This window comes from Meriones unguiculatus, assembly GCF_030254825.1.
Source record: "Meriones unguiculatus strain TT.TT164.6M chromosome 13 unlocalized genomic scaffold, Bangor_MerUng_6.1 Chr13_unordered_Scaffold_33, whole genome shotgun sequence".
NCBI classification, from domain to species: Eukaryota; Metazoa; Chordata; class Mammalia; order Rodentia; family Muridae; genus Meriones; species Meriones unguiculatus.
In genome coordinates this window covers 5,813,700-5,840,272 of record NW_026843645.1, presented here as the reverse complement: position 1 = coordinate 5,840,272, position 26,573 = coordinate 5,813,700, and the positions used below count along the sequence as shown (strand labels likewise).

General features: G+C 38.7%; 1 protein-coding gene across 1 annotated transcript in view; it reads right to left on the bottom strand.

Annotated features, from left to right (window-relative positions):
• Nucleotides 1-5,354: 5,354 nt before the first annotated feature.
• Nucleotides 5,355-26,573, bottom strand: part of LOC132650792 (zinc finger protein 431-like) — a gene marked incomplete at its 3' end in the record, with an annotated part of 459,955 nt that continues 438,736 nt past the window's right edge. The window contains exon 6 of the mRNA XM_060376109.1: nt 5,355-5,997. Within this exon, the coding sequence (XP_060232092.1) occupies nt 5,355-5,997 (643 nt within the window). The remainder of the gene's footprint in view (nt 5,998-26,573) is intronic.

The following is a 26,573-nucleotide window of genomic DNA, read 5'->3' as shown; positions in this document are numbered from 1 at the left end:
ACCAGAGCACACAGTCATGTGGCTCTGGGCTGGTGACCTATTGCCTGCAGGGACCCAGGAACTCTTCCATGGTTTATCTGGGTGGCCTGAGAAAAGAAGCGATTACTTCCCACTCCGTGGGGTTTGTTCTTAACTTGGAAACTCAATTGCTGTTGTTTTAGGGCTCAGAGTTTAGTCTGTTGCTTGCTGTGTAGTCACTGCTCTACTGCTCTGCAGAAACCACCATCTTTGATTCTCCTTTCTTTTATTAAACATTTTTTTAATTTTTCTTTTCTTTTTTATTTTAATAATTACAGTTTATTCACTCTGTATCCCAGCAGTAGCCCCTCCACCATCCCCTCTCAATCTCACCCTCACTCCTTCTTCTTATCCTATGTCTCTCCCCCAGTCCAGTGATAGGGGAGGACTTCCTCCCCTTCCATCTGACTATAGTCAATCAGGTCTCATCAGGACTGGCTTCTTTGTCTTTCTCTGTGGACTGGAAGGATAGTTCCCCACTCAGGTGGAGCTGATCCAAGAACTAGCCCATGAGTTCATGTCAGAGATGGTCCCTAGTACTATTATTGGGAACCCTCTTGGATACAGAGATGCATTGGACTATTTCTGTGTAGGGGTTCTAATTTATCTCCATGCATGGTCCTTGTTTAGCGTATCAGTCTCAAAAAGACTCCTGTGCCCAGACCTTTTGATTCTGTTGTTCTCTTTGTGGAGCTTCTGTTCCATCCAGATATTTCTATCTCCCCTTTCTTTCATAACATTCCCTGCACTCTGCAAAATATTTGGCTATGAATCTCAGCATATGTTTTGATACCCTGCTGGGTATAGTCTTTCAGTGGACCTCTGTGATAGACTCCTGTTACATTCTCAGACAATTAGGAATAGTGCTACCTCAATATCCAGCTATACCACTCCTAGACATATATCCAAAAAATGCTCAAGTATTCAACAAGGATACTTGCTCAACCATGTTCATAGCAGCTTTCTTTGTAATAGCCAGAAGCTGGAAACAAGCCAGATGTCCCTCAGTTGAGGAATGGATACAGAAATTGCGGTACATTTACACAATGCTATACAACACAGTAATTAAAAGCAAAGAAATCATGAAATTTGCTGGCAAATGGTGAGATCTAGAAATTATCATCCTGAGTAAGGTATCTCAGAAGCAAAAAGACACACATGGTACATACTTACATATAAGTGGATATTAGACATATAATATAGGATGCTCATACTAAAATCTGTAGACCTAGGGAAGGTAATCAAGAAGGAAGACCATGGTAAGATGCTTAATCTTTTCTTTCTTTATATCTTTTTTTTTTGAGCAAGGTCAGTTACCCAGACTGAACTCAAATTTTTGCTCTCTGGTTTTGTTTTTCTAATTCTTTTTTCTTTTATTAATTATTTTTAATTTTTTCACAGTTTATTCATTATATATCCTGACTGAAGGCCCCTCCCTCAACTCCTACTGATCACATCCTTTCTCTTCCCTCTATTCTCTTCCCCTAGTCCACTCAAAAGGTGAGTTTCCCTCCTCTGCCATCCACCCATGTCTTATCACAATACTACTCAGCTGTTAAAACAAGGAAGTAATATTTCTGCTCTTATTACTTCTCCATAGGCCACTCTCCTCACGTCAGAAGACTCCATATCCTGAAGCTTGCCTGCAACCTTACTGTGAAATTAACACTAAGTATAACTCATTTTACAGAGTCCCACTCACAAGACAATGTTTAATTGACCACCTCACATCCAGAAACATGTGAAATATGAAATGCTATGAAGTCTAAAACATTTGATCACAAGCATTTCAAAGAACTTGCTTCTCCTTCTGTCTAGAGGAACCACCTCAGGAAATAAGTTCAAATTGAATTCCAGAAAAGAGAGGCTATATACCCCTTGGGAAATGATTGGGATGCTCCATGGAGAGGTGTATATAATCGTTCAAAACTAGGTACTTCAAGAATGCTTGATTTGCATTAAATAGCACATTCCTATCATATGAACAAGAGCACAGATCCTAATCATCCTATATTTAAAAGGAGGAGAGAGTTAGCAGGGATCAGTGTCAAAAGCCATCTATAAAATTTGGCTAGTAGCATCTATGTCTAAAGACACTCCCCAGTTGAAGTCAGGCACAGAAAACTCACCCTTACATGGTTACACAACTAGGCCAGCAGCAGGGTCATACATGGAAGAGAAAGCCTCCTCCTTCACATCTCAAAATTCAGTCTGGCTTGTGATGGTTTTCAATAGAACCCCTGGAACAATATATATGTATACACAAAGAAACTTCTACAGGCTACCACTGTTATATTACTCTCAGAGAACTTCCTGGGTGGTGTTAGTTCACCATTCCCTACATATTCATCCACTGGACTGAACTTTTCTTGTCTAAAGTGAGGCAACTGAAAACAGTAAATGTTGACAATTAGATTTATCAATAAGTCTTCCATAATCACATTTTATAATACTTTTGCATGTAATTGACATTCACCATTCATTGTATTCTTTTTAAAAAATAAGTTTATTTGCTTTAAATTCCAAATGTAGTCCCACTCCCTTCTCTCCCCCATTACTACCCTCCATTCCTATTGCCCCTATTCCCTTTCCCCTTCCCCTTCACAAAAGGGAAATCATTTCCATTGAGTTAGTTTTTCAGTACTGTTGGATCTCAGTAGACCAAAGAACACAAAGGCCTTTCCATATTGCTTATAGTCAAATACTTCCTCTCCAGTAAGGATACTTTTATGATGATGATGACTCTAGATTTGTGCAAGGCTTCACCATTTTAACACATTCAAAAGTTCTCTCCAGTATGAATCCTTTCATGATGATAAAGATTCTACAAATATGGAATGGTTTCACCATGTTAAAAGCACTGTCCATTAGGATTTCTTTCATGAGTGTGAGGATGATTCTGAAGTGCAAAAGTTTTTTCACATTGGTTAAAGTCAGATAGCTTCTTTCCAGTATGTTTTCTTTTATGTATGAGGAGATGTTATGTACAAAGGCTTTGCCACACAGTTAATTCATATGGTTTCCCTCCAAAATGTGTTGTTGTCTTAGGAGATGACTGTTATATGCAAAGGTTTTATCACACTAATTATCCTCAACAGGCTTCTCTCCACTGTGCGTTTTTTCATGTTTCCTGAGACAGCTGTGCAAAGGCTTTATCATATTGGGTATATTCATAAGGTTTCTTTCCAGTATGTGTTCTTTTATGGCTTATGAGATGACTGTTTTGTGCAAAGGCTTTACAACACTGGTTACATTTATAAGGTTTCTCTCCAGTGTGTGTTCTTTTATGGCTTAAGAGAGTACTGTTTACTGCAAAGGCTTTGCCACACTGGTTACATTTGTAAGGCTTCTCTCCAGTGTGTGTTCTTTTTTTTTTTTTTTCAATGCAGTTTATTCAGGAACATTGAACAATCCTCGGACCCCGGGGAAAGCCAGCCCACAGCTTAAATAGCCTCTGGGTAGCCAACCCAGGCGTGCCACGGGGGCAATGCAGATAGGTCCACATACATGGAAGCAAGCCAGATCCTCGGCCTTGGCCAAATGTGGAGTTGTTCGTGACAGAGAGCACTCACCATCGGGAAGGTGGGAGGCGGAAACCAGCTCCATCTTTAAGGCATAGCATTCCGCAGCTCTCTACAGTTCCCCCTTTTTGTTTTAGACGCATCAGGCAAGAGTAGAGGTCTGATCTCTGATATTAGAAATAAATTGGGACTTTGTACAGATGTTCATTTAGGTGTCATCCACCCAAAGAGCATCAGACCGTCCGATACCTTTTTCTCAGAGGCGGGACCTGGGGCATCAACCCGCATGCAATCAGACATGCTCTTCTCTGGGTCCAAAGCGGCTGACCCTGAGTGCAGTGCTTAGCCTCGCATCCTGAGTGTATCATTTTAGCTTTTTATGGTATCCAACCATGCTTGGGGAGAATGTCCTGCTTCAATGGCTGTAAAGGCCTGAATGATCATGGCTGCATCACACTGTTGTGAGACTCTAATCTTGCATATATACCACAGGCAAACCAAGGAGACCAACACCAGTAGGCATGCTAACACTCCATGCCCGCCCATTCCTTCAGATGATTCATGGCTGCAGCAATCCATGTTGATAATCCTCTGGCTAGTCCTGCGTCCACTCTGGTAGAATTTACTGTGACAATGGCCACTCTCAACTGCTCCATCGTAGTATCGAATTCTCCAGTCCAATTACCTAAAATATAGCTCGACAATTGTTTAGACAGATTTGCAGCGCAGGAAAAATTCTCATGTTGTATGCTAGTGACACAAAGTCCAGCATACTTTCATTGACAGCCAGGTTGAGCGATTTGCCATAGGGTATCAATTTGCTCCTGCAAGAGGTCAATCCTCTGATTGAACACCATCAAGCTTCCTTTTAGTTGAGCATTAATTCCTTTATGTACAACTAAGGCATGAGCTACATTGGCTAAATGATTATTCAGGGTTTGAGCAGTCTGCCCAGTATGACTCATGGCTAATGCCCTGGTGGTAGCTCCAACAGCCGTCAATGAGATGGTAGTAACAATGGTGGCTGTAGTTCCAAGATCACTTTTCTGTCTGAAGAGAGTCATAGCGTGAGGGGCATCAATGGGCATAGGCACCCAGTGAGGCATGCGAGTAACCAGGGCATACCTAACTTTACTAGCATTCCAGCATTGGGCAAAAAAGCAAGTATCATTACCACAATTACTTGGCTCTATCTGGCTAATAATGAATAAAAATGGGGGATATAGACAAACAGGTGTGGGCTTATAGGAAATATTATGAGAAGCCTTAACCCCTCGTTGGAACATCCTGCGTCAGTTCTAGAACTAGCAGTGGTGGTGTCCGAGGTCTGAGTAGGTTCAGGAGACCATTGCCCCCAGGGGCGAGACGTGCTCCATGCCAATTGACTAACTCCATGTTTTCCTCCAATTTTGAAAGTCATTTAAGGTTATTAAATTACTTTTTTCCCTTTTTTCTTAAATTTTCCTCAATTACACTATTCATTCTGCATCCCCCCATAAGCCCCTCCCTCCTCCCATCCCAATCCCACCCTCCCTCCTCCCTCTGCTTGCATGCCACTCCCCAAGTCCACTAATAGGGGAGGTTCTCCTCTCCTTTCTGATCTTAGTCTGTCAGTTCACATCAAAAGTGGCTGCATTGTCCTCTACTGTGGCCTGGTAAGGCTGCTCCCCCTCCCAGAGGGAGGTGATCAAAGAGCAGGCCAATCAGATTATGTCAGAGGCAGTCCCTCTTCACATTACTATGTAACCCAATTGGACTCTGAACTGCCCTGTGTGTTCTTTTATGCCGTATGAGAGTACTGTTATGTGCGAAGGCTTTACCACACTGGTTACATTCATAAGGTTTCTCTCCAGTGTGTGTTCTTTTATGACTTAAGAGATGATTGTTTCGTGCAAAGGCTTTACCACACTGGTTAAATTCATAAGGTTTCTCTCCAGTGTGTGTTCTTTTATGGCTTATGAGATGACTGTTTTCTGCAAACCCGTTACCACTCTGGTTACATTCATAAGGTTTCTCTCCAGTGTGTGTTCTTTTATGGCTTAAGAGAGTACTGTTTTCTGCAAAGGCTTTACCACACTCATTACATTCATAAGGTTTCTCTCCAGTGTGTGTTCTTTCATGGCTTATGAGAGTACTGTTTTCTGCAAAGGCTTTACCACACTGGTTACACTCATAAGGTTTCTTTCCAGTGTGTGTACTTTTATGGCTTATGAGATTACTGTTTTGTGCAAAGGCTTTGCCACACTCATTACATTCATAAGGTTTCTCGCCAGTGTGTGTTCTTTTATGGCTTATGAGATGACTGTTTTGTGCAAAGGCTTTACCACACTGGTTACATTCATAAGGTTTCTCTCCAGTATGTTTTCTTTTATGCCGTATGAGCTGACTGTTTTTTTTAAAGGCTTTACCACATTGATTACATTTGTAAGGCTCCTCTCCAGTGTGTGTTCTTTCATGGCTTATGAGAACAGTGGTATGGTGGAAGGATTTACCACATAGAGTGCGTTTAAAAGGTTTCTCTCCAGTACGACTGCTTTCATGCCTGCAAAGATAATTGGCTACATGTGAAATATTGACCACAGTCATTTGATTACACTAGTAAATATATTTACCTATATGAATCAATTTTATAATTTGGTCTAATGATAAAGAAGAATCAAATCTTAAACTTTTATTATTTTATTTTCATTCATGGCATTCCCCTTCATTATGGGTATTTTTGAAGATCTCTGTGATGGTAAGAGCATTTATTATGTGGTTCACTTTTATAGCATCATTTTTCTATAAGAGGTTTTCTCATGTATATGAAGAGTATTGTAATAATTTAGAGCTTTACCAAAGCAATCCCATTCACAAATTTTTGTACGGTATGAATGACACTTCATTTACAAAGTGAGCCAGGACAAGCAGAAGAAGTTCCAAATTTCTAGTATTCATAGGTATTTTCAGCAGTATGATTTTGCTGATGAATTCTCAGTGAAGTTGCAAAACCAATTAACTGTTACCTTTTATCACATTCAGAAAATCTACTCAAAGTGGGGACTTCTACAAAATTAATTATTCTTGGAGAAACACAGGTACACTGCTTCTTTCAATATCTCTATGCTCATGTGTCTTATAAACATTGTGACATATGATATACCAATTTAAATTACAAGAATAATAAAAGATTCCCACATTGAATTAACACGTTTTTTTTTTTTTTTGTTCATCATAGACATGTCTTATAGGGATTAAGGTTTCTCCACAATTATATTCTTGACTCTCATAAGCTGCTCCTTTCACTAAACTTTACAGTGTTACTACATGAATATGTGTAACACTGGTTGTACTATGAAATATCTGCTCATTAGAAGGTTTTGAAACATACTGATCACCTATTCAATGTGTATACCTCTTACAATATCTGAGTAGATAGAATGAGACTAAACAGATTGGCAGTTTAACTCAGTAGCTGTAATGTCTATATGATTTCAATGGTATTTTCTGTTACAACATTATTTTATTTTCTTCTATCTTAGGGGAGTGCCTTGCAAATACAAATGAGATACCTGACATTGAGGTACGTGGAATTGTGAGCTTTTAATGATCATCAGTACACTTAAAACACTGCTCTTTTTACACTGTTGCTTTTCTTTAAAACCTCCAGGACACAGCCAGGTGTGCTGGTATATTCCTTTAATCCCAGCATTTGTGGAGGCAGAAGCAGGCAGATCTGTGTGATTTTGAGATCACATTGTTCTAACAAGCAAGTCTAAGTCAAGCCACAATACACAGAAAAAAAAAAACTATTTCAAAAACAGAAAATAAAAAGCAGCCAACAAACAAACAAATAAAAAACAAACTTCCAGGACACATTAAAATTTCTTAAGATTCATATCTATATCAGTGTGCACATAAAGTTACCTTTTATTACTTGTAGAACTTTGAAAATGTTCTTCAATGGTATGGTCTTCCCAATTGTAGCCTAAAATAGAGTACCAGAAAATATATATTAATTGAAATCTCATATTATTATTAAAGCAAAACTTAAATCACTATCTTCTATGACCCTTAGAACCATGCCTGATTTATTCACCTCATTCCTCCTCATTCTAAATTGGAATCATAGAAAAGGATCAATAACAAAGTAAGACTTGTCTCCTTATTTTAAAAGTGAAAGAAAATTTGCTGTCTTACCTATAGCAGTGAGGTTTTTACAGGTCTCTAGCATCACATCATTGTAGAGTTGTTTCTGTGATGGTTCCAGCAAAGCCCACTCTTCTTGGCTGAATTTCACATGCACATCATTGAAGGTCACTGAATTCTAAAATATGCCATGCATTTGTACAACAGAAAGGGTAGCAACAATATAAATTTATACTTCATTGGCAATAGAATTATATAATTCTAGTGCTGCTTCCATTTATTTTCTGACACAGAAGTGCTAGTGTTAGATAGTTGGGTGCTGTGCATCAGGTGAACAAGGGGAGAAGAAAAAGCTTAAAGTTTAGATTGTAAGGAAAACCAAAGGCATGCTTTGGAAACCTTTGTTAAAGGCGTTTCATTAGTTTGTAAAGCATGAATATGAATTAGACATTAGTTGGGTTCTTGAGTGATGTATGAATCATCTTTAGTTACTTGGGCAAGTAGGTCAGGACCCTGTCATGAGACAGGTGGAAGGAAAAAACACAGTCATCATATCTTATCTAGCAACAAATGAGATGTGACTATCGGGTGACAGTGATCAGATGGGTGGTGTCAGTCAAAGACAACATGGCACTGGATATCATGTTTTGACCAGGGATCAGATATTTGGCATACGAGTATATGAAAATGGGGGCTCATATATTTGTGGAAGGGAAATTGTACTACAGTGAATAGATGGATAAAAATAATGTGAGTGGCAAGCAACAATAATCATAGCTGATAACATCATATTTCTGAGTTCTCAGACAAAAGAAAAGGCATAGAACACATGATTATTCTTTGATCATTGTTTTGTATATTTTCCTTTCTAAATCATGTATCGTCTATAGTTTAAAATGAAGATTAAAACTTTTCTATTAAAAAATAAGTGTGAATGTTATCACTAAGTCATTTTAGAGGAAAACAGAATAACAAAGTTTAACTGTGTCATATCTGAATAGGATAGAGGTTTGGAATAGTCATGGCAATTAATGTGGACAAAGACAAACAGAGAGAAGAGAGCAAAATAGAAAGAGAGAGACAGAGACACACAGAGAGAAATTAACAGATGAACAGTACTAAGTACACATCAGAGAAATTTATGAACAGTTACTAACTACAAAAAAATGATGGACAAGCTGGTATAGTCTGTCATGCCTTTAATTCCATCACTCAGGAGGCAGACACAGGTATATCTTATTGAATTGGATGCCAGCATGATCTATACAAAGAGTTCTAGGACAGCCAGACCTATATAGTAAGACAGAGTCTCCCCTTTAATTCAATAAAACAAACATAAAAGATGGAAAGAACTGAGAGGTGTTTACTGAAGCTTCTACAAGAAATTATACATTCACTCCAGTTGTGTATTCAATTTCCAGAAATCTACAATGTCCTAGCTTAAACTGTAACTTTAATAAGATCTTACTAAAAGGAATGCATGTTTAAATAGCTAAAAATACAAAGATGACAATATTAGCAATGTAAATGATGATATATGTAAGCAACATAAGGCAGGAGAGATGGCTCAGCAGTGAGGAGCTCTTGCTGCTCTTGCAAATAATTGGTATGAAATGTCAGTGTTTAACTGGGACCCACTATTATCAATTGTTATAAGTTCATGAGTTCTGAACACATCTTTGGACTACTGTGACGATCAGGCACACAAGAGGTTCATATTCATGACTACAATCAAAATACTCATATTCAGTTAAAATTAAAAACAGATTCCAGATTGCAGGGCTGATTGCATACTGATCAGCGGGGTAACAGAGACTGCACAGTGACAAATAGTTGGAACAGTTGGTCCCTAAACAACATTGACTGTGTTTACCAGGTGATAAGAAAGCCAATGATGAGAAAAACAATTGGGTTCAACCTCAGAGCACCCAGCTAATCCCTGGAAAATTTCCTGGGCTGTTTTGGCAGGAATAAGGTTTTCAAGGAAATAGACCCAAGAAGTGTCCTGATCACCTTCCCAGTCTGAACTGTGTGCTCCAGAGCACCAGAGACTGGGAGTCCCACTCTCAAGAAAAACCAACAGGGAAGGAAGCAAGTGGGACTGACTGAATGCCATCTAGTCTATCCATGGAAAAGGTCCTGTAGACTTGCAGGTGCACAGCAGCCAGCCCTGAGTGGGACTTCAGCTGCCAGACCCACACAACCAACTCTCCATCACAGACAGAACTGTGTACCCCAGGGCACTAAAGGATGGGTTTCCCTGTAGAAAGAAAACCCCACAGGGAGGGAAAGAGTAGGTCCCAGATTAGAGCACCCAGCTGACCCTCCCACCACCAGTACCACCACAACCACCATGACCACATATGGGAATATTATCGGAAAAATTTTCCAGGTTTCTGTCCAGTCACCATCTTGGAGCCACCATTCGCAAGCGCCTATGCACTCTACAGCCCCTGAACAGTACAGACTGGGTCTTTCTGTTGGGAGAAAGCCCAAAGGTGGGGGAAATATCTGGCCCTACCTCAGGACACCTAGCTCCAGAAAAGTTTCAGTTATCCACAGGCTCCAGACTCTAGACTCCTGCTGCACACATGAGAGTGGCGCACACCTGCCACTGATTACCACTTGGGTACTGGGGCACAGAGCTCCAAATTCAGACCTACAGAAGCCTGGGTTCCCTGAGATCAACTGCTCCAAGGGACAACCAGTCATCCCTAACTAAACTAACCAAACCATGGGGCACTCAGGTTACAGTAGCAGCTCATTAAATTTACAGAAAGAAACCCAGCAGCAGGGCAGCTGTCTCCAGAATTTCTCTGGGTGAGAGGATAGCCTCCTTTACTAACAAAGGCCAAAATTATTGCTCAGGTCTGTATGTCTGAGGTGAGCTGTGGAAATTATTAAAAAACACCTGCCATTCAGTGACCATATCCAAAAAGCTGAGGAGACCTCCTTTGGAAAAAATCATCTTCCTGCCAAGGGGATTCGACCCACCACAGGATTCCAGGAAGTACCAGAAACAAACACCCAACACCTAAGATAGCCCAAAGGGTAGAGGCCAGCGTAAAAGCTCAACCATCAAAATATAGACCAATATGGCATATCCAGAACCCAGTTATTCAGGAACAAGCAGCCTTGGATACCCCAGCATAAAGACAATTTCAGGCAAATCTCCCTTATGAACATTGATGCAAAAATACTCAACAAAATACTTTGCAAACCCAATACAAGAACACATCAAAGATATCATCCAGTACAACCAAGTAGGCTTTATGCCAGCTATACAGGGGTGGCTCAATATATGGAAATCCATTGATATGATCCACCACATTAACAAATTGAAAGAAAAATAAACACATGATAATCTCCTTAGTTGCTGAAAAAGCATTTGAAAAAATCCAACATCGATTCATGTTTAAAGTATTGGAGAGATCAGGGATACAGGGCACATACCCAAACATAGTAAAGGCAATATACAGCAAGCCTATAGCCAACATCAAGCTAAACAGAAAGAAACTTAAAGCAATCCCACTGAATTCAGGGACAAGGCAAGGCTACCCACTCTCTCCATATCATTTCAACATAGTTCTCGAAGTCCTTGCTAGAGCAGTAAGACAATTAAAGAAGATCAAGGGGATACAAATGGGAAAGGAAGAAGTCAAAATATCCCTATTTGCAGATGATATGATAGTATACCTGAGTGACCCCAAAAATTCTGCCAGGGAGCTCCTAAAGCTGACAAACACTTTCAGCAAAGTGGCTGGATACAAAATCAACTCAAAAAATAAGTAGTCCACCTATATAGAAAAGACAAAAGTGCTGAGAAAGAAATTAGGTAAACAACACCCTTCACAATAGTCAAAAAGAACATAAAGTACCTTGGTGTGACCCTAACCAAGCAAGTCAAAGACTTGTATGAAAAAATTTCAAGTCTCTGAAGAAAGAAATAGAAGAAGATATCAGAAGGTGGAAAGATTTCTCATGCTCATGGCTTGGCAGGATTAACGTAGTGAAAATGGTCCTCTTACCAAACGCAATGTACAGATTTAATGCAATTCCCATCAAATTACCAACACAATTCTTTACAGAACTTAAAAGAAAAATTGCCAACTTCATATGGAATAACAAGAAACCCAGAATTGCTAAAACAATCTTCCATAATAAAAGATCTTCTGGAGGTATATCCATCCCTGATTTCAAACTGTACTATAGAGCAACAGTAATAAAAACTGCATGGTACTTACATAGACATCAACTAGTGGATCAATGGAATCGGATAGAAATTCCAGAAATGCACCCACACACTATGGACTCCTGATTTTTGACAAAGATACCAAAACCATACAATGGAAAACAGATAGCATCTTCAACAAATGGTGCTGGTCTAACTAGATGTCTACATGTAGGAAAATGCAAATGAATCCATATTTATCACTCTGCACAAAACTAAAGTTCAGGTGGATCAAAGACCTCAGTATAAAACCAAACATACTAACCCTGTTAGAAGAAAAAGTGAGGAAGAACCTTGAACTCATTGGCACAGGCTACAACTTCCTGAACAGAACACCAACAGTACAGGCTCTAAGAGCAACAATCAATAAATGGGACCTCATGAAACTGAAAAACTTCTATAAGTCAAAGGATACTGTTGTCAAAACAAAACGACTGCCTACAGATTGGGAAAGGATCTTCACCAACCCTATATCTGACAGAGGGTTAATATCCAGTATCTATAAAGAATTCAAGAAGTTAAACAGCAACAAATCAAGTAACCCAAACTAAAAAATGGGGTACAAAGCAAAACAGAAAATTCTCAATAGAGCCATATAGAATGGCAGAGAAACACTTAAAGAAAATTTCAATATTCTTAGTCATCAGGGAAATGCAAACCAAAACCACCCTGAGATTTCACCTTACAACCATCAAGACAAATAACTCAAGTAACAACTCATGCTGAATAGGATTTGGAGAAAGGGGAACCCTCCTTCATTGCTGGTGGGAATGTAAACTTATACAACCACTTTACAAATCAACCTGGCACTTTCTCAGACAATTAGGAATAGCACCTCCTCAAGATCCAGCTATACCACTTCTAAGCATATATCCAAAAGGCGCTCAAGTATACAACAAGGACATCTGCTCAACTATGTTTGTAATAGCTTTATTTGTAATAGCCAGAAGCTGGAAACAGCACAGATGACCCTCAGTTGAGGAATGAATACAGAAATTGTGGGATATCTATATGATGGAATATTATTCAGCATTGAAAAACAAGGAAAATATGAAATTTGCAGGTAAATGTTGGGAAATGGAAAAAATCATCCTGAGTGAGGTATCCCAGAAGCAGAAAGACTCACAGGGTATATACTCACTCATAAGTGGATATAGGATATAAAATATAGGATAAAGATACTAAAATCTGTACACCTAAGGACGTTAAGCAGGAAGGATTATGCTGGCTAAGATGCTCAAACCCCATGCAAAAAGGGAAAGAGGATAGACATCAGATGAGGAAGAATACAGGGACAGGACATCCATCTGAGCCTACCACAAAGGGCCTTTGAAAGGCTCTACCCTGCAGGGTGTCAAGGCAGATGCTGGGACTCAGCCAAACTTTGGGCAGAGTGCAGGGAATCTTATGGAAGAACTGGGAGATAGTAAACCTGGAGAGGACAGGAGCTCCACAAGGACAGTAACAGTTCCAAAAATTCTGGGCACAGGGGTCTTTTTTGAAACTGATACACCAGCCAAGAACCACTCATGGAGATGGCCTGAAACCCCTGCACAAAAGGTAGCCTATGGAAGTTCAGTATCCAAGTGTGCTTCATAGTAATGGGGACAGGGACTGTCTCTGACAGGAACTCATTGGCCTGCTCTTTGATCACCTCCCATTGAGGGGAGATCAGCCTTGCCAGGCCACAGAAGAAGACAATGCAGCCACTCCTAATGAGACCTGATAGACTAGGATCAGAGTGAAGGGGAGGAGGACCTCCTTTATCAGTGGACTGGGAAAGGGATAGGGGTGGGAAAGATGGAGGGTGGGATTGGGAGGGGAGGAAGGAGGGAGGTACAGGGTGGATACGAAGTGAATAAACCGTTATTAATAAAAAAATTAAAAAGAATACAATAAAATATTGAAAGATTTTAAAAAAAATATGCTGTTACACATACTTTCAAACTTTGAAAATATTGCCTGATATCAGTTATTGTTCCTAAATAAAAATAAATAAATAAATAAATAGAAATGAGGGAGGATACTTCATACTCATCAAAGGAAAATTCCACCAAGATGGCATCTGTATTCTGAGCAACAATGCCCCAAATACAAGGACACCCACATTTGTAAAAGAAACATTATTAAAACTTAAAGAACATATCAATCACTGTACATTAATAGTGGGAGAGGTCAATATGTCACTATCATCAAGGGACAGAGCAGTAGAAAAGGACTTAAACTGAGAGATAATGACACAAATGGAGGTCATGAATCAAATGAACCTAACAGGTATCTAGAGATTCTTTTAACCCAAACAGAAAAGAATCTATCTTCTTTCAGCACCTCATGGACCCTTCTCCAAAACTGAACATACAGTAGGTCACAAACCAGGTCTCAACATATACAATAAGATTGAAATAATATTTTGTATCCTATCAGACTATGATGGACTAAAGATGGGCCTCAACAATAACAGAAATAACAAAAAGCCTACACACACGTGGGAACTGAACAACTCCCTACTGAATGAAATCTAGGTCAGGGAAGAAATAAAGAAAGAACTTCCTACAATTCAATGGAAATGAAGGTACATCATACCCAAACTGCAATGAAAGCAGTCCTAAGAGGAGTTTTAATAGCACTAAAGGCCTTCATAAGCTATTGGAGACATCCCATACAAGCAACTGAATGGCACACGTGAAAGCCCTAGAAAAAAGTAGCAGACACACTCAACAGGAGTAGACTACTAAGACTAACCAAACTCAGGGCTGAAATCAATAAATTAGAAACAAAGAGAATAATTCAAAGAATCAACAAAACCAAGAGCTAGTTCTTTGAGAAAATCAAATACATAGACAAACTCTTAGTCAAACTAAGTAAATGGCAGAAAGACACTATCCAAATCAACAGTCTGAAAGGAAGAGAGAGAGATAACAGACACTGAGAAAATCCAAAGAAACATTAGATCTTATGTCAAAAACCTATATGCCGCATAATTTAAAAATCTAAATGAAATATACAATTCTCTTGTTAGATTCCACTTACCAAAGTTGAATCAAAATCGGGTAAAGATATTAAATAGTCTTTTACTGCCTAAGGGAATAGAAGCATCCATCTAAATACTTGCAACCAAAAAAAGCCAAGAGCGAGATGATTTCAAAGCAGAATTCTACAAGACCATCAATGAAAAGTCAATATCGATATTCTTGAAATTATTCCATAAAATAGAAATGGACGCAACATGACCAAACTCTTTTTGTAAGACCACACTCACCTTGATAAATCCTCAAAGACTCCCAAAAAGAAAGAGAACTTCAGACCAATCTCTTTTATGAACAATGATGCAAAAATACTCAATAAAATAATTGCAAACCAAATCCAAGAACATGTCAAAGATATCATCTACCATTACCAAATAGGCTTAATCCCAGCCATGCAGGGATAGTTCAATATAGGGAATCTTAATCCGTCATATAAACACATTGAAAAAAAAAGGATCATTTCCTTAGATGCTGAAAAAACATTTGACAATATCCAGAAGTTATTCTTGCTTAAAGTCTTGGAGAGACTGGGGACAGAGGCACAAATCTAAAAATAGTAAAGACAATCTACAGCAATCCTATAGCTAACATCAAACTAAATGAAAAGAAAGTTAAATCAATTCCACAGAACTCAGGGACAAGACAAGACCACACAGTCTCTCCAAATCTCTTCAGTACAGTACTCAAAGTCCTATCTAGGGCAATAAGACAACTAAAGGAGATCAAGGGGATACAAATTGATAAGGAAGAAGTCAAAGTATTGCTATTCACATATATGACAGTATATAAAAGTGACCCCAAATATTCTACTGTAGGGAACTCCTACAGTTGAAAAACACTTTATCAAAGTGGTTGGATATAAAGTTAACTAAAAAAAATCAGTAGCACTCCTGGATGCAAAAGACAAATGGACTGAGAATTAGGAGAAAAACACCCTTCACAATAGGCAGGAAAAAAAATAACATAATGTATCTTGGAGTTATCCTCAACAAGCAAGTGAAAAACCTGCATGAAAAAAAAAAAAAAAACTTTACGCCTCTGAAAAAATAAATTGAAAAAGATACCAGAAGATATAAATATTTTTCATGCTGATAGGTCAGTAGGATCAACATAGTAAAAATTGCTATCATACCAAAAACAATCTATAGATTAAATGATATTCCCATCAAAATATCAACACAATTCCTTAAGGAATTTGAAAAAAAAATCTCAGCTTCATATGGAAAAATAAAAAAGCCGGAAAACTAAAACAGTACTGTACTATAGCAGATCTTCAGTAGGTATCACCATCCCTGATCTCAAGCTCTACTCTAAATCAATAGTAATAAAAAACTGCACAGTACTGAAATAAAAACAGAATGGTGGATGAATGGAATTGAAATGAAGACCCATAAATAATCCCACACACCTATAGACACTTGCTTTTTGACAAAGAAGCCAAAACCATGCAATGGAAAAAGGACAGCATCTTCAACAAATGGTGCTGGTCTAACTGAAAGTCTACATGTAGAAAAATGAAAATAGATCCATATTTATCACCCTGCATCAAACTACAGTCCAAGTTGTTCAATGAACTCAACATAAAACCAGATACACTAAATCTGTTAGAAGAAAAAGTGGGAAAGAGTTTTGATCTCATTGGCATAGATGATAAATTCCTCAACAGAACACCAAGAACACTGGCTTTAAGATGAAGAATTAATGAATAGGATCTCATGAAATAAAAAGCTTCTATGAAGCAAAGAACTCTGTCAATAGAATAAAATGGCCACCTACAGCCTGGCAAAAGATCTTCACCAACCCCATATACAACTGAAAGAGCTAATAAACAATATATATAAAGTGCTGAAGAAATTAAACTCCAATAATCCAAATAATCCAATTTAAAACTGGGGTACAGAACTATACAGAGATTTCTCCACAGAGGAATATCAAATGGTGGACATTAAATGCTCAATATCTGTAGTCATCATGGAAATGCAAATGACATTCCATCTTAAACCCATCATGGCTAAGGTCAAAACCTGAATTTAATAGCAAGCTAGTGAGAACGTGGAGAAAGAAGAACACTCCTCCATTGCTGGTGGGTGTGCAAACTTATACAACCACTTTAGAAATCAATCTGATGCTTTCTCAGACAATTGGAAATAGTGTTACTTCAAGACCCTGCTATACCATTCCTGGGCATATATCAAAAAGATGCTCTACCATTCAACAAAGATATTTGCTCAACTATGTTCATAGCATCTATATTCATAATAGCCAGAATCAGGAAACAACCTACATGTCTCTCAACTGAACAATTGCTTTACAGAAATTGTGGTACATTTACACAATGGAATGTTACTCAGGTATTTAAAAAAAAAGGAAACCATGAAATTTTCAGGCAAGTGGACAGAACTAGAAATGGTCATCCTAAGTGAGTTATTCCAAAACCAGAAAGACATGCATGGTAAGTGGATAATAGCCATAATACAGGATAAACATACTACAATCCACAGGCCTAAAGGAGCTAAATAAAAAGAGGATCCTATGGAGGAAGGTCAATTCTTATTCAAAAGGGAAAATAGAATCAACATCAGAAGTGACTGCGGAGAGGGAACAGAATGAGAGCCTAACATACATGTCCTCTGAAAGGTTCTACCCAGCAGGGGATCAAAGCAGATGCTAAGACTCACAGCCAAACTTTGTGTAGAGCAGAGGGAATCATAGGAAAGCATGGGGGGATAGAAAGACCCAGAGCTGGCAGGACCTCCATAACAAGACCAACAAGGACAACAAATCTGGGCCCATGGGGACTTGGAGAGATTGATGCACCCACCAAAGACCATTCATGAAGAGGAACCAGACTGCTGCTCAGATGTAGCTGATAGGCATCTCAGTCTACATGTGGGATCCATAGAAAGGGAAGAAGTTGCCTGATCTGATCTGGACTGTGTTGTCTGATATTTGATCACTTCCACTTGGTGGAGGGGGCATTGCTATGCCACAGAGGAAAAGGATGCAGGCAGTCCTAGTGAGACTTGATAGGCTGGGTTCAGATGGTAGGAGAGGAGGGCTTTCTGTATCTGAGATATAGGAAATGGGATAAAGGGGAAAGAAGAATGGAGGGTGAGACTAGGAAGAGACAAAGGAGGGGATTACAATTGGGATGTTAAGTGAATAAATTATATTTAATTTAATTTATTTATTTATTACAATGTGTTCACTTTGTATCTTTGCCATATCCCCCTCTCTCATCTCTTCCCAGTCCCACCCACCCTCCTTCTTCTCCCCCTATGCCCTTTCTCTAGTCTCCCAATTGAGGAGGAACTCCTTCCCTTCTAGCTTATCAAGTCTCATCAAGGATAGCTGCATCATCTTTCTTTGTGGCATCGCAAGGCTGCAACACTTAGAAGGAGGTAATCAAAGACTTGAGTTCATGTCAGAGAATAAATTAAATTTAAATTAAAAAATAAATGAAATGTGAATAAAACAAAAAAAACAAATACAGCAGGTAAAAAGAGCATCACAAACCCACTATTCAATGACTCAGAAAGCTCTAATAGTGTTAGTTTCATGAATAAATGCCATCCTAAGAAATTAAATATAGTCCCTGCCAAATTTCAAATGCAAGATGTTGATGAAGATCAACACAATAACCTATGCTTACATATACAAAACAAAACAAAATAAATACCTAAATCCATATATTCCATGCTCAGCAGCCAATGATGGTGATGTTGATGCCAGGCATGTTGGCCTACATTTAAGCCCAACACTCGATTGGACTTAGAGCTGTAAGTTCAAAACCAGCCTGTCTACATATAAACTTTAAGGAAACGTCCAGGAACTCTGGGACATTATGACAACACACAACATGCTGATAATCAGATTAGAAGAAGAAGGATGAGATCAAAGGTCCAGAAGACATTTTTAACAAAGTCATACAAGAAAAATTTCTTAACCTGAAGGAGATGTCTATCAAGGCACAAGAAGCATACAAATACCAAAGATCCTGGACCAGAAAAGAAAGTCCTCTTACCAGAGAATAATGAAAACTCTAAATATACAGAACGAAGAAAGAATATGAAAAGCTGCAACTGAAAACAAACAAACAAACCAAACTAACCAACCAATCAGTCAAACCAAAACAAACAAACAAACAAAAAAACAACCAAAAATCAAAAAAGGCAGATCTATTGGAATTAATCCTGTATTCTCAATAAAAATGCTAGAAGTTGAAGGGCTTAGACAGAGTGCTTCTGACTCTAAAAAACTGCAGAAGCCAATACAAATTACTAACTATGCCCAGAAACTTTCAATCACTAAATGGAGAAAATAAGATATTCCATAAAAAGGTCAATTTTAAATAATATGTATCTATAAATACAACCCCACTCACGGTGCTAAAACCACCACCACCACAAAAATAACAATCACTGTTCAATGATATCTCTTAATAACATCAACCCAAATTCACCAATAAAAAGAGACAGACTCACAAAATTGATGATAAAATAGAATCCACCCTTCTTCTAAATACAACAAACACAGCTTCACATCAAGATAGACATTATCTCAAGGTAAAGGGTTGGAAAAAGATAGTCTAAATAAATGGACTAGTGTATCAAGCTTGTATAGCAATTTTAATATGTAACGAAACAGTTTTCAAAAAAAACTAATCAAAAGATGGCAAAAGACATGACATATTAAAATAAAACATCCAGCAATAATATAACATTTCAATACTTAACATCTATGCCCTCAACCTAAGAGCACCCAAGTTATAAAAGAAACACTTCTGCAGCTTGCATCACATCTTGGCCCTCATAAACCAATAGGGGAAGACTTCAATATATCACTCTCACCAATGGACAGGTCCTCCTGACCAAACTAAACAGAGAAATGCTCCAGCTAACTAACATCAAAAACCTAATATACCCAAATGATGTTTACAGAACATCCACCTGAGCAGAAAACATTGTTCCCTCTTCTCAGCAACTCATATATTGTTCTCCAAAATTAATGATCTACATGAACAGTGGAAGTCTCAAAAGATATAAGAAACTTGCAATAACCTCCTGCATCCTATCAGACCACAAAGGTTTAAAGCAGCACATCACCAATAACAAAAACAATAGAAAGCTTACAAACTTATAGAAACTGAACAACTCTCTACCGAATTAAAAAAATGGATCAAAACTGAAATAAAGAAATTAAATACTTTCTAGAAGTCAATGAAATGAACACACAACATATCAAAACTCATAGTACACAATGGAATTGTTGACCAGAAGACAGTTCATAGCACTAAGTACATTCAGAAAAAATAATCAGAAAGATCTCTTAGTAGCAAATTAACAGCACACCTAAATACTCTAGAATAAAAATAAGTAAACATAATTAAAAGGAGGAGACAGTGAGAAATTACTGAACCGTGTCTTCACTGGTAAAACAGGAAAGGAAAGGTGGATCCTATCAAAATTGATAATGATTAAATTTGAATAGTAGAGATCTCCTGAATAAGCAGAGGTAACTGTTCATCATCTGTTCATCAGACAGTGTGGTCATTCAGTCCAAACTAACTTAATAAAGACTAAAGTTTTCTTCTTAAATAAAAAAAGGATACTTTTGTTGTTTCATATTAAAAACATTTAAGAGGTTTCAATGTTTTAAGTAAATTCAAAGGTATAAACTTGTTTGAGTTGGAATAATTTGGAGTGAATATAAAATTTTTGAGCAGTGTGGTGATAGACAGTGCCTTTAATCCCAGCAGAGACAAGCAGTTATCTATTGATTAGTTGTTTTCTAAACTCAAGAGTTACAATAACAGGATGCTGGTGGTTCATAGCCTTAATGCCAGCAGTTGGGAGGCACATGCCTTCTACATACCACCTGGGAGTCACAGGCAGGCACATAGGATTTACATTGATTTCATTTAAAAGCTACTTGTAAAAGGCAAGCTGAAAATCAAAGCAAATGCCCTTTGTTATCTAGAAATAAATATACTTGAAGGTATATTTGTAAACTTTCAAAGATTTTTTTAACTTAAATTGAGAGATTATATTTTTTCTACTTCCAAAAACCACTTTGCCCTATAAAATATATAATGTGCCTGAAAAGGAACTATCCTCACCCCAGAATTAAGTATGGGGCAGGGTTTTGATGTAATCTTTTCAGGAGAATAAAAACATCCAACTAAAGAATATGGATACCACTGGACCACCATATGAAACTTCTGAAATAAAAGGACAGACCACCAATAGAATATGCCCAAAGAAAAGGAGTAACTGGTCAAGTGGTATCACTCACCTCAATGTTCTCTCTTCGGCCTTCTACAGACATAAGTGCAAATTGTCTTTATGTGCTTGCTAAAGGACAATACAAAATCTCTAACTCTAATATCAGAAAAGCCACCTGGTAAGAAACAGAGGAAAACAGAAAAATAAATGAAGATTCTATTGCCACTAATCTCATAATCTTCTGGCATGATGTGACTTCTGTACTCACCACAAACTTCAACAATCAAGAATATGTACAGTATTTGTGGTAGAAAAAATCCAAAAACATAAGCCTAAAATATAGCAAATTTTACATGAAAAGACCTAAGGAAACTCTAACAGGAAAAATGTACACTGGATCAGAGATACCTTTGCTTTTTTTAATTTAATACAAATTAATTAAACACAGATTTCACAACTCCTACAAGACAAACTCAAAGTATATCTAAATTGTTATATTTCTGACCCTGCAGCTACTCCTAATCTCCTTTCCAGAGAGTCCTTTTGTTCTGGATGTCTCTTAAAAAGTGGAGGTGATAAAAAAGATGAGCTATGGCTTTCAGTCCCTCATGTCCCCTTGTGGGTTCAGGCACATCCCAGCCCTTGCCAACAGTCACACCCAAAACAAAGTTGGAGAATAATTTAATATGTTTCCTGCTGTGTGGATTATGTCACAAGATGTGGAATCTGCCCTATCCACTTATCTAAAACCAGGCACACCTGAACAAATTCTCCATCTCAGAAATTCATTTTCTACCCTGGAATTGCATTTCTCTAAAGCATGCCATTGTGCCTGGTGGTAGATGCAAGATTTAAGAAAAATTTAAAAAAGTAATCAAGTATTGCTGAAGGATGATCACCACGAGCTCTTCTGCCAGTTTCAAAACTATTTGTAACATTTGTTACACAAAACCATGTGTAGAATACAACATTCATCATTTCTAGAAATGAGACCTTTATTTTTCCAATCTTTCTATCTACTGCACACCACAAGCAATGCCTGTGTGTGCACACTAGATATTGATATTATAAGCACCACAGCTTTCTACTTCCCAGGCTGCAGGGTCCCCTCCTCCCTGGACAATCAACACTCAGGAAGGGTCAGAGTCCAGGAGTCTCTGCCCATGTCACCACATGGAGAACAACAGAACCACAGTCTGAACCACAGTCCATCTCAGTCAAAGGAGATCAGGCTGTGATAGCTCAGCAGACATATTCTGCCTGGCCTGGGGACAATGGCCCCACACTCAGCGTGACAAGGCCTCTGGTCTCACTCACAGCTCTTTAGAGCTACATCAGAGGAAAATCCCAGAACAAACCCATAAACTACCTCCCACTATTGCTCCTGACTGCTAGGCCTACCCAGAGTCCCTCATTAGCTTGAACAATACAGCTGAGTATCAGGACAGTAGTAGCTCCTCTACCAGTGGATCAAAGATCAAATGATGCAGATAGCAGGGGCATTCTAGCTTTGGCCTAAACCCTATGGGCACACAGAACCCTAGCGTTCTTATAAAAGAATGAAAATCCCAATTATTCTATTTTAAAACCTGATGGCGCAGAGAGGCAGAAAAAGCACCCATCTCACCATCCTACTTACCTCAACTCCAAGAGTAAAAAGCCCCAAAAGCTCACCAGCTCAGATGACATCTCAGGAGGGATAGACCAAAGAAACCCAAGGTGAAAGCCTTTCTAGCTCAGAGCTCCAAAAGCCCAAAAGCTACCATGCTAAAACTCCTTCCAGTTTTACACTCTGTCTTAAATACATTTCAGCTGAAAGTTCCACTTACTCTTTAATCCCTGTCAGCTGGTTTCTTGCTTTGCCTCTTGACCTAGGGTTAACATTACTAAATCCTGTGTACAGGGAGCTTTTGAATTAAAGGTATGTTCTAGGGCTGATGGAACACCAACAAAATCACCTGTTTACAATAAACAGAAAGTTCTTGGAATTAAGGTTTGTGTTAGGGAGCAACCACACTAAACAAAGCTCAGGTTTTTACAGTTCACAATCTAAGGGATCACACTGGGATCAAATATTCTGCAACACCCTCATCTTGGAAATGTTTTAAAATACAGTCTTCCACTTTACCAAGGCACCAGCTCATCTTCCAAGATACAGGTCATTTATGCTGCAGATTGCATTACAGAATCAGTGTCCAGTGCAGTCATCTCTACCTCATTGTTGGGAAGTCCTTCAGCCAAACTTCAGTCTAAGCCAAACAGTAACATCCATTAAAGAAACAAATGGCCATGAATTTGAAAGCAAGGAGCAGTTAATGGGAGCTCAATGAAAATGAGAAATAAAACAAAAAGGATATGGCTATACCTAGAAATGTTGGAGTAGAAAGTTTATTATAGATAGACAAGAGAACATAGTTAGACACAGGGAAATCTGGGACAGTCTAAAGTTGACATGACCCTGAGCTATGTGAGACGAGAGGAGAGAGGGAAGTGGAGAGCCAGAACAAAGAGCCAGGAGGATAAATGATAAATGAAAAGTACCAGGTAACCAAAACGGTTAGAATACATAGGAAGGACAGCTGGGAGAAGGGCAGCTTAACTCCGGGGCTAGAGAACTGTGTTTGACACCCATACCTTGTAACAGGTAAGGGTGAGGGATACTGGGAGAACATGACAGCCACGTCTGCTCTGATTGTTAAGCAGCCATCTTAATGGTTCATCCCAGCATTTGAGACATAAGAGTAGAGAGGAATGAGAAGGTTGAAACAATTTCATTATAATCTCAAAAATTATTTTTAAAAGTTGAAAATGGCTTTATGGTCCAATATTCTTCAGGTACTTCAAGTATATATTAGAGCACACCAAGTATTACTCCCACCTCTTCTCTCAGGTTGTGCATTTTCAAATGGGGTGTGGGGGAAGGAACCATGCCTGTTAGTCACTACCACAGCAGTTTATCCAGAATTTCTGTGTTGTTTGAACTCGTGCAACTATAGAAATTTGCTGTTTCCAGAAACAAGTTCAGCAACTAATCTACAAGAGATTCCCTTTGTGTATGTCTTCCCCAAATGTACAGTTTTCACTTTTATTGACCATCTAAAATTGATTACCTGACTCATTGCCATCTTCCCTCCTCCCCCTCCCTTTCTGTGTTGTGAATACACCAGATTCAAAGTAGGTCAGTGAACTCTATTCTTACACAGGTCCCTCTTTATTTGTAATTGCCCACCTCCCCCCAAAAATCAGGGTGTTCAGTGGACATTCATTCACTGGTCTCTCTCACTTGGCATTCACCAGTCAGGGCCCAACTAAAAAAATCTGCAGGACTATGTTATAGGAACTGGGAAGTAGGGGCAACATTCAATGCTCAAATAAAGTATAAACTACCTAACATGTGAAAGGCTGATCTACAGGAGACATTGCTTTAAACAAAAACAAATATATAATCACTAGGGAAAAAGGAATGAAATTCTTAATGACTGGAGATTATCAGAGAATATTAACTAATAGGAGACTAGAGCAATGATGCATCAACAAAATAAAATGTAATAATACCAAGAACTGACTTTTTTGAAGATTTATTTATTTAGTATGTATACAATTTTCTGCATGCATATACACTTGCACACCAGAAGATCTCATTATAGATGTTGTAAGCCACCATGTGGTTGCTGGGAATTAAACTCATGACCTCTGGAAAAGCAGCCAGTGCTCTTAAACTCTTACTTGAAAAAAACACATAGGCATACTGACTTTGATAAACACTGGCCATTCTGTGGTAGAGGGAAAGCCATTAATAAGATACTGTTTGATGTTGCCCCTGTGTTCAACATTAGCTGCTGAGAACTGTAACCTGACAAACACAGCTTTAGCCAATAGCCTGTGTTCAAATTTGAACTGAAAAACTGTGTCCATGAGGATTGTACATACAGGCATAGGACAGTCCCTTAATTTGAATTTCAATATTCACTGGATCAAGCTACCTGACCCAAATTGTACACCCACCAATCTGGTCTGTTTTCATTGGCATTCGTGAATTAAGAAACACATGTTAGGAAATTACAAATTAAAAAAACCTCACCTTGCCACATTTCTAGATAATCCAAGATCCTAAACTCTAACAGGCCTGGTTAGCATACTACTTATCTGTGGAGTATTTTACAGACAGTCTTCCTTCAGCTAAATTCTAACTGGGACCACTACTTTCTCAGTGATAGTAAATTCTTTTTATATCATCAGTTCTACACTTCTATATCACAGCTTAATATTGGATTGCTCTCTGACACAAGACATACCATTTACAACTCCCACAAAATCCAAATGGATCTTTTAATACTGAGAGAACCTACCTGACACCCCCAAAGGTCAACAGGAACTAAGCTTAAAAAGGTCACCTAAAGGTCACCAGATTACTGACTCTACCATAAGGTCACCAGGAATTGGGCCATGTCGTAAGATTTGCTACCCAAGGAACAGCCTGAGGATAACCACAAGGATGGGAAGATATCTCATCTCAAAGTGGAGCATTTGTGCTGAGCAGCCTACCAAACTTGCAGTAGAACATTGAATGACACAGAAAATACCTAACATTCCTAGAGATAGCTCTTTCAATGTTAGTTATGTTAGCTAGCCAATCATTTTCTAAAAAGCTTGCCCTTGCTCAATGCCACCCAATCCTGTAACAGTTAACTGGAACTTCATGGTCCTTCCTAAAACCATAATTAAAACCCTGCCGTGCAACTGCTCAGGGTTCACCTCTCTGATCCACTGTGTTGGTGATGTTGGAGAGACTCAGCTTAAGCCCAAATAAAACTCTTTGCTCTTGGATATGTGGTCCAGCTCCTGATGATCTTTGGTGACCCTAAAATCAGGTCATAACATATGGGTTCTCATATTAGATTTCCAAGTCTCCCAAGCACCCCTGGCACATGGGGCTGAACAATAGCCAGTATGGGAGCACTCTGTCTGTGTCTGTCTCTGTGTTTCTCTAGTTTCCTTTTTAGGGCCTTGGGGCAAAATGTGTAATCTATGTGGTCAGAAAGGTTAGAGCTGATGCTTAGGACAGCTGTGGGCCAGAGGGGGCCTGGAACACTTTCCAGACCCCCCTCGAAGGGGCACGTCTGTAAAGAGTTGAGCACCGAGTTTTCTGTGATATCTGGACCTCAGAGAGGATGAATGTGCCCCTATCTGTAAAGGGTGGTGGACTACCCAGTTTTCTGTGATCTCTGGATCTTTGGACAAGGACAATGCAGGTAGTTCCTGCATCAGAGATTCGCTGATATCCTACTTACATTTTTTCCACTGCAGGAGTGGTGGGATCTGCTGTCTGGCTCCCTGTATTTTTCTGCTGCACAAGCAATGTGATCTAGCTATTTGTGTCTTGTTTAACTGCTTTGTCTGTCGCTGCCAGTATTTGTCTCTGGGA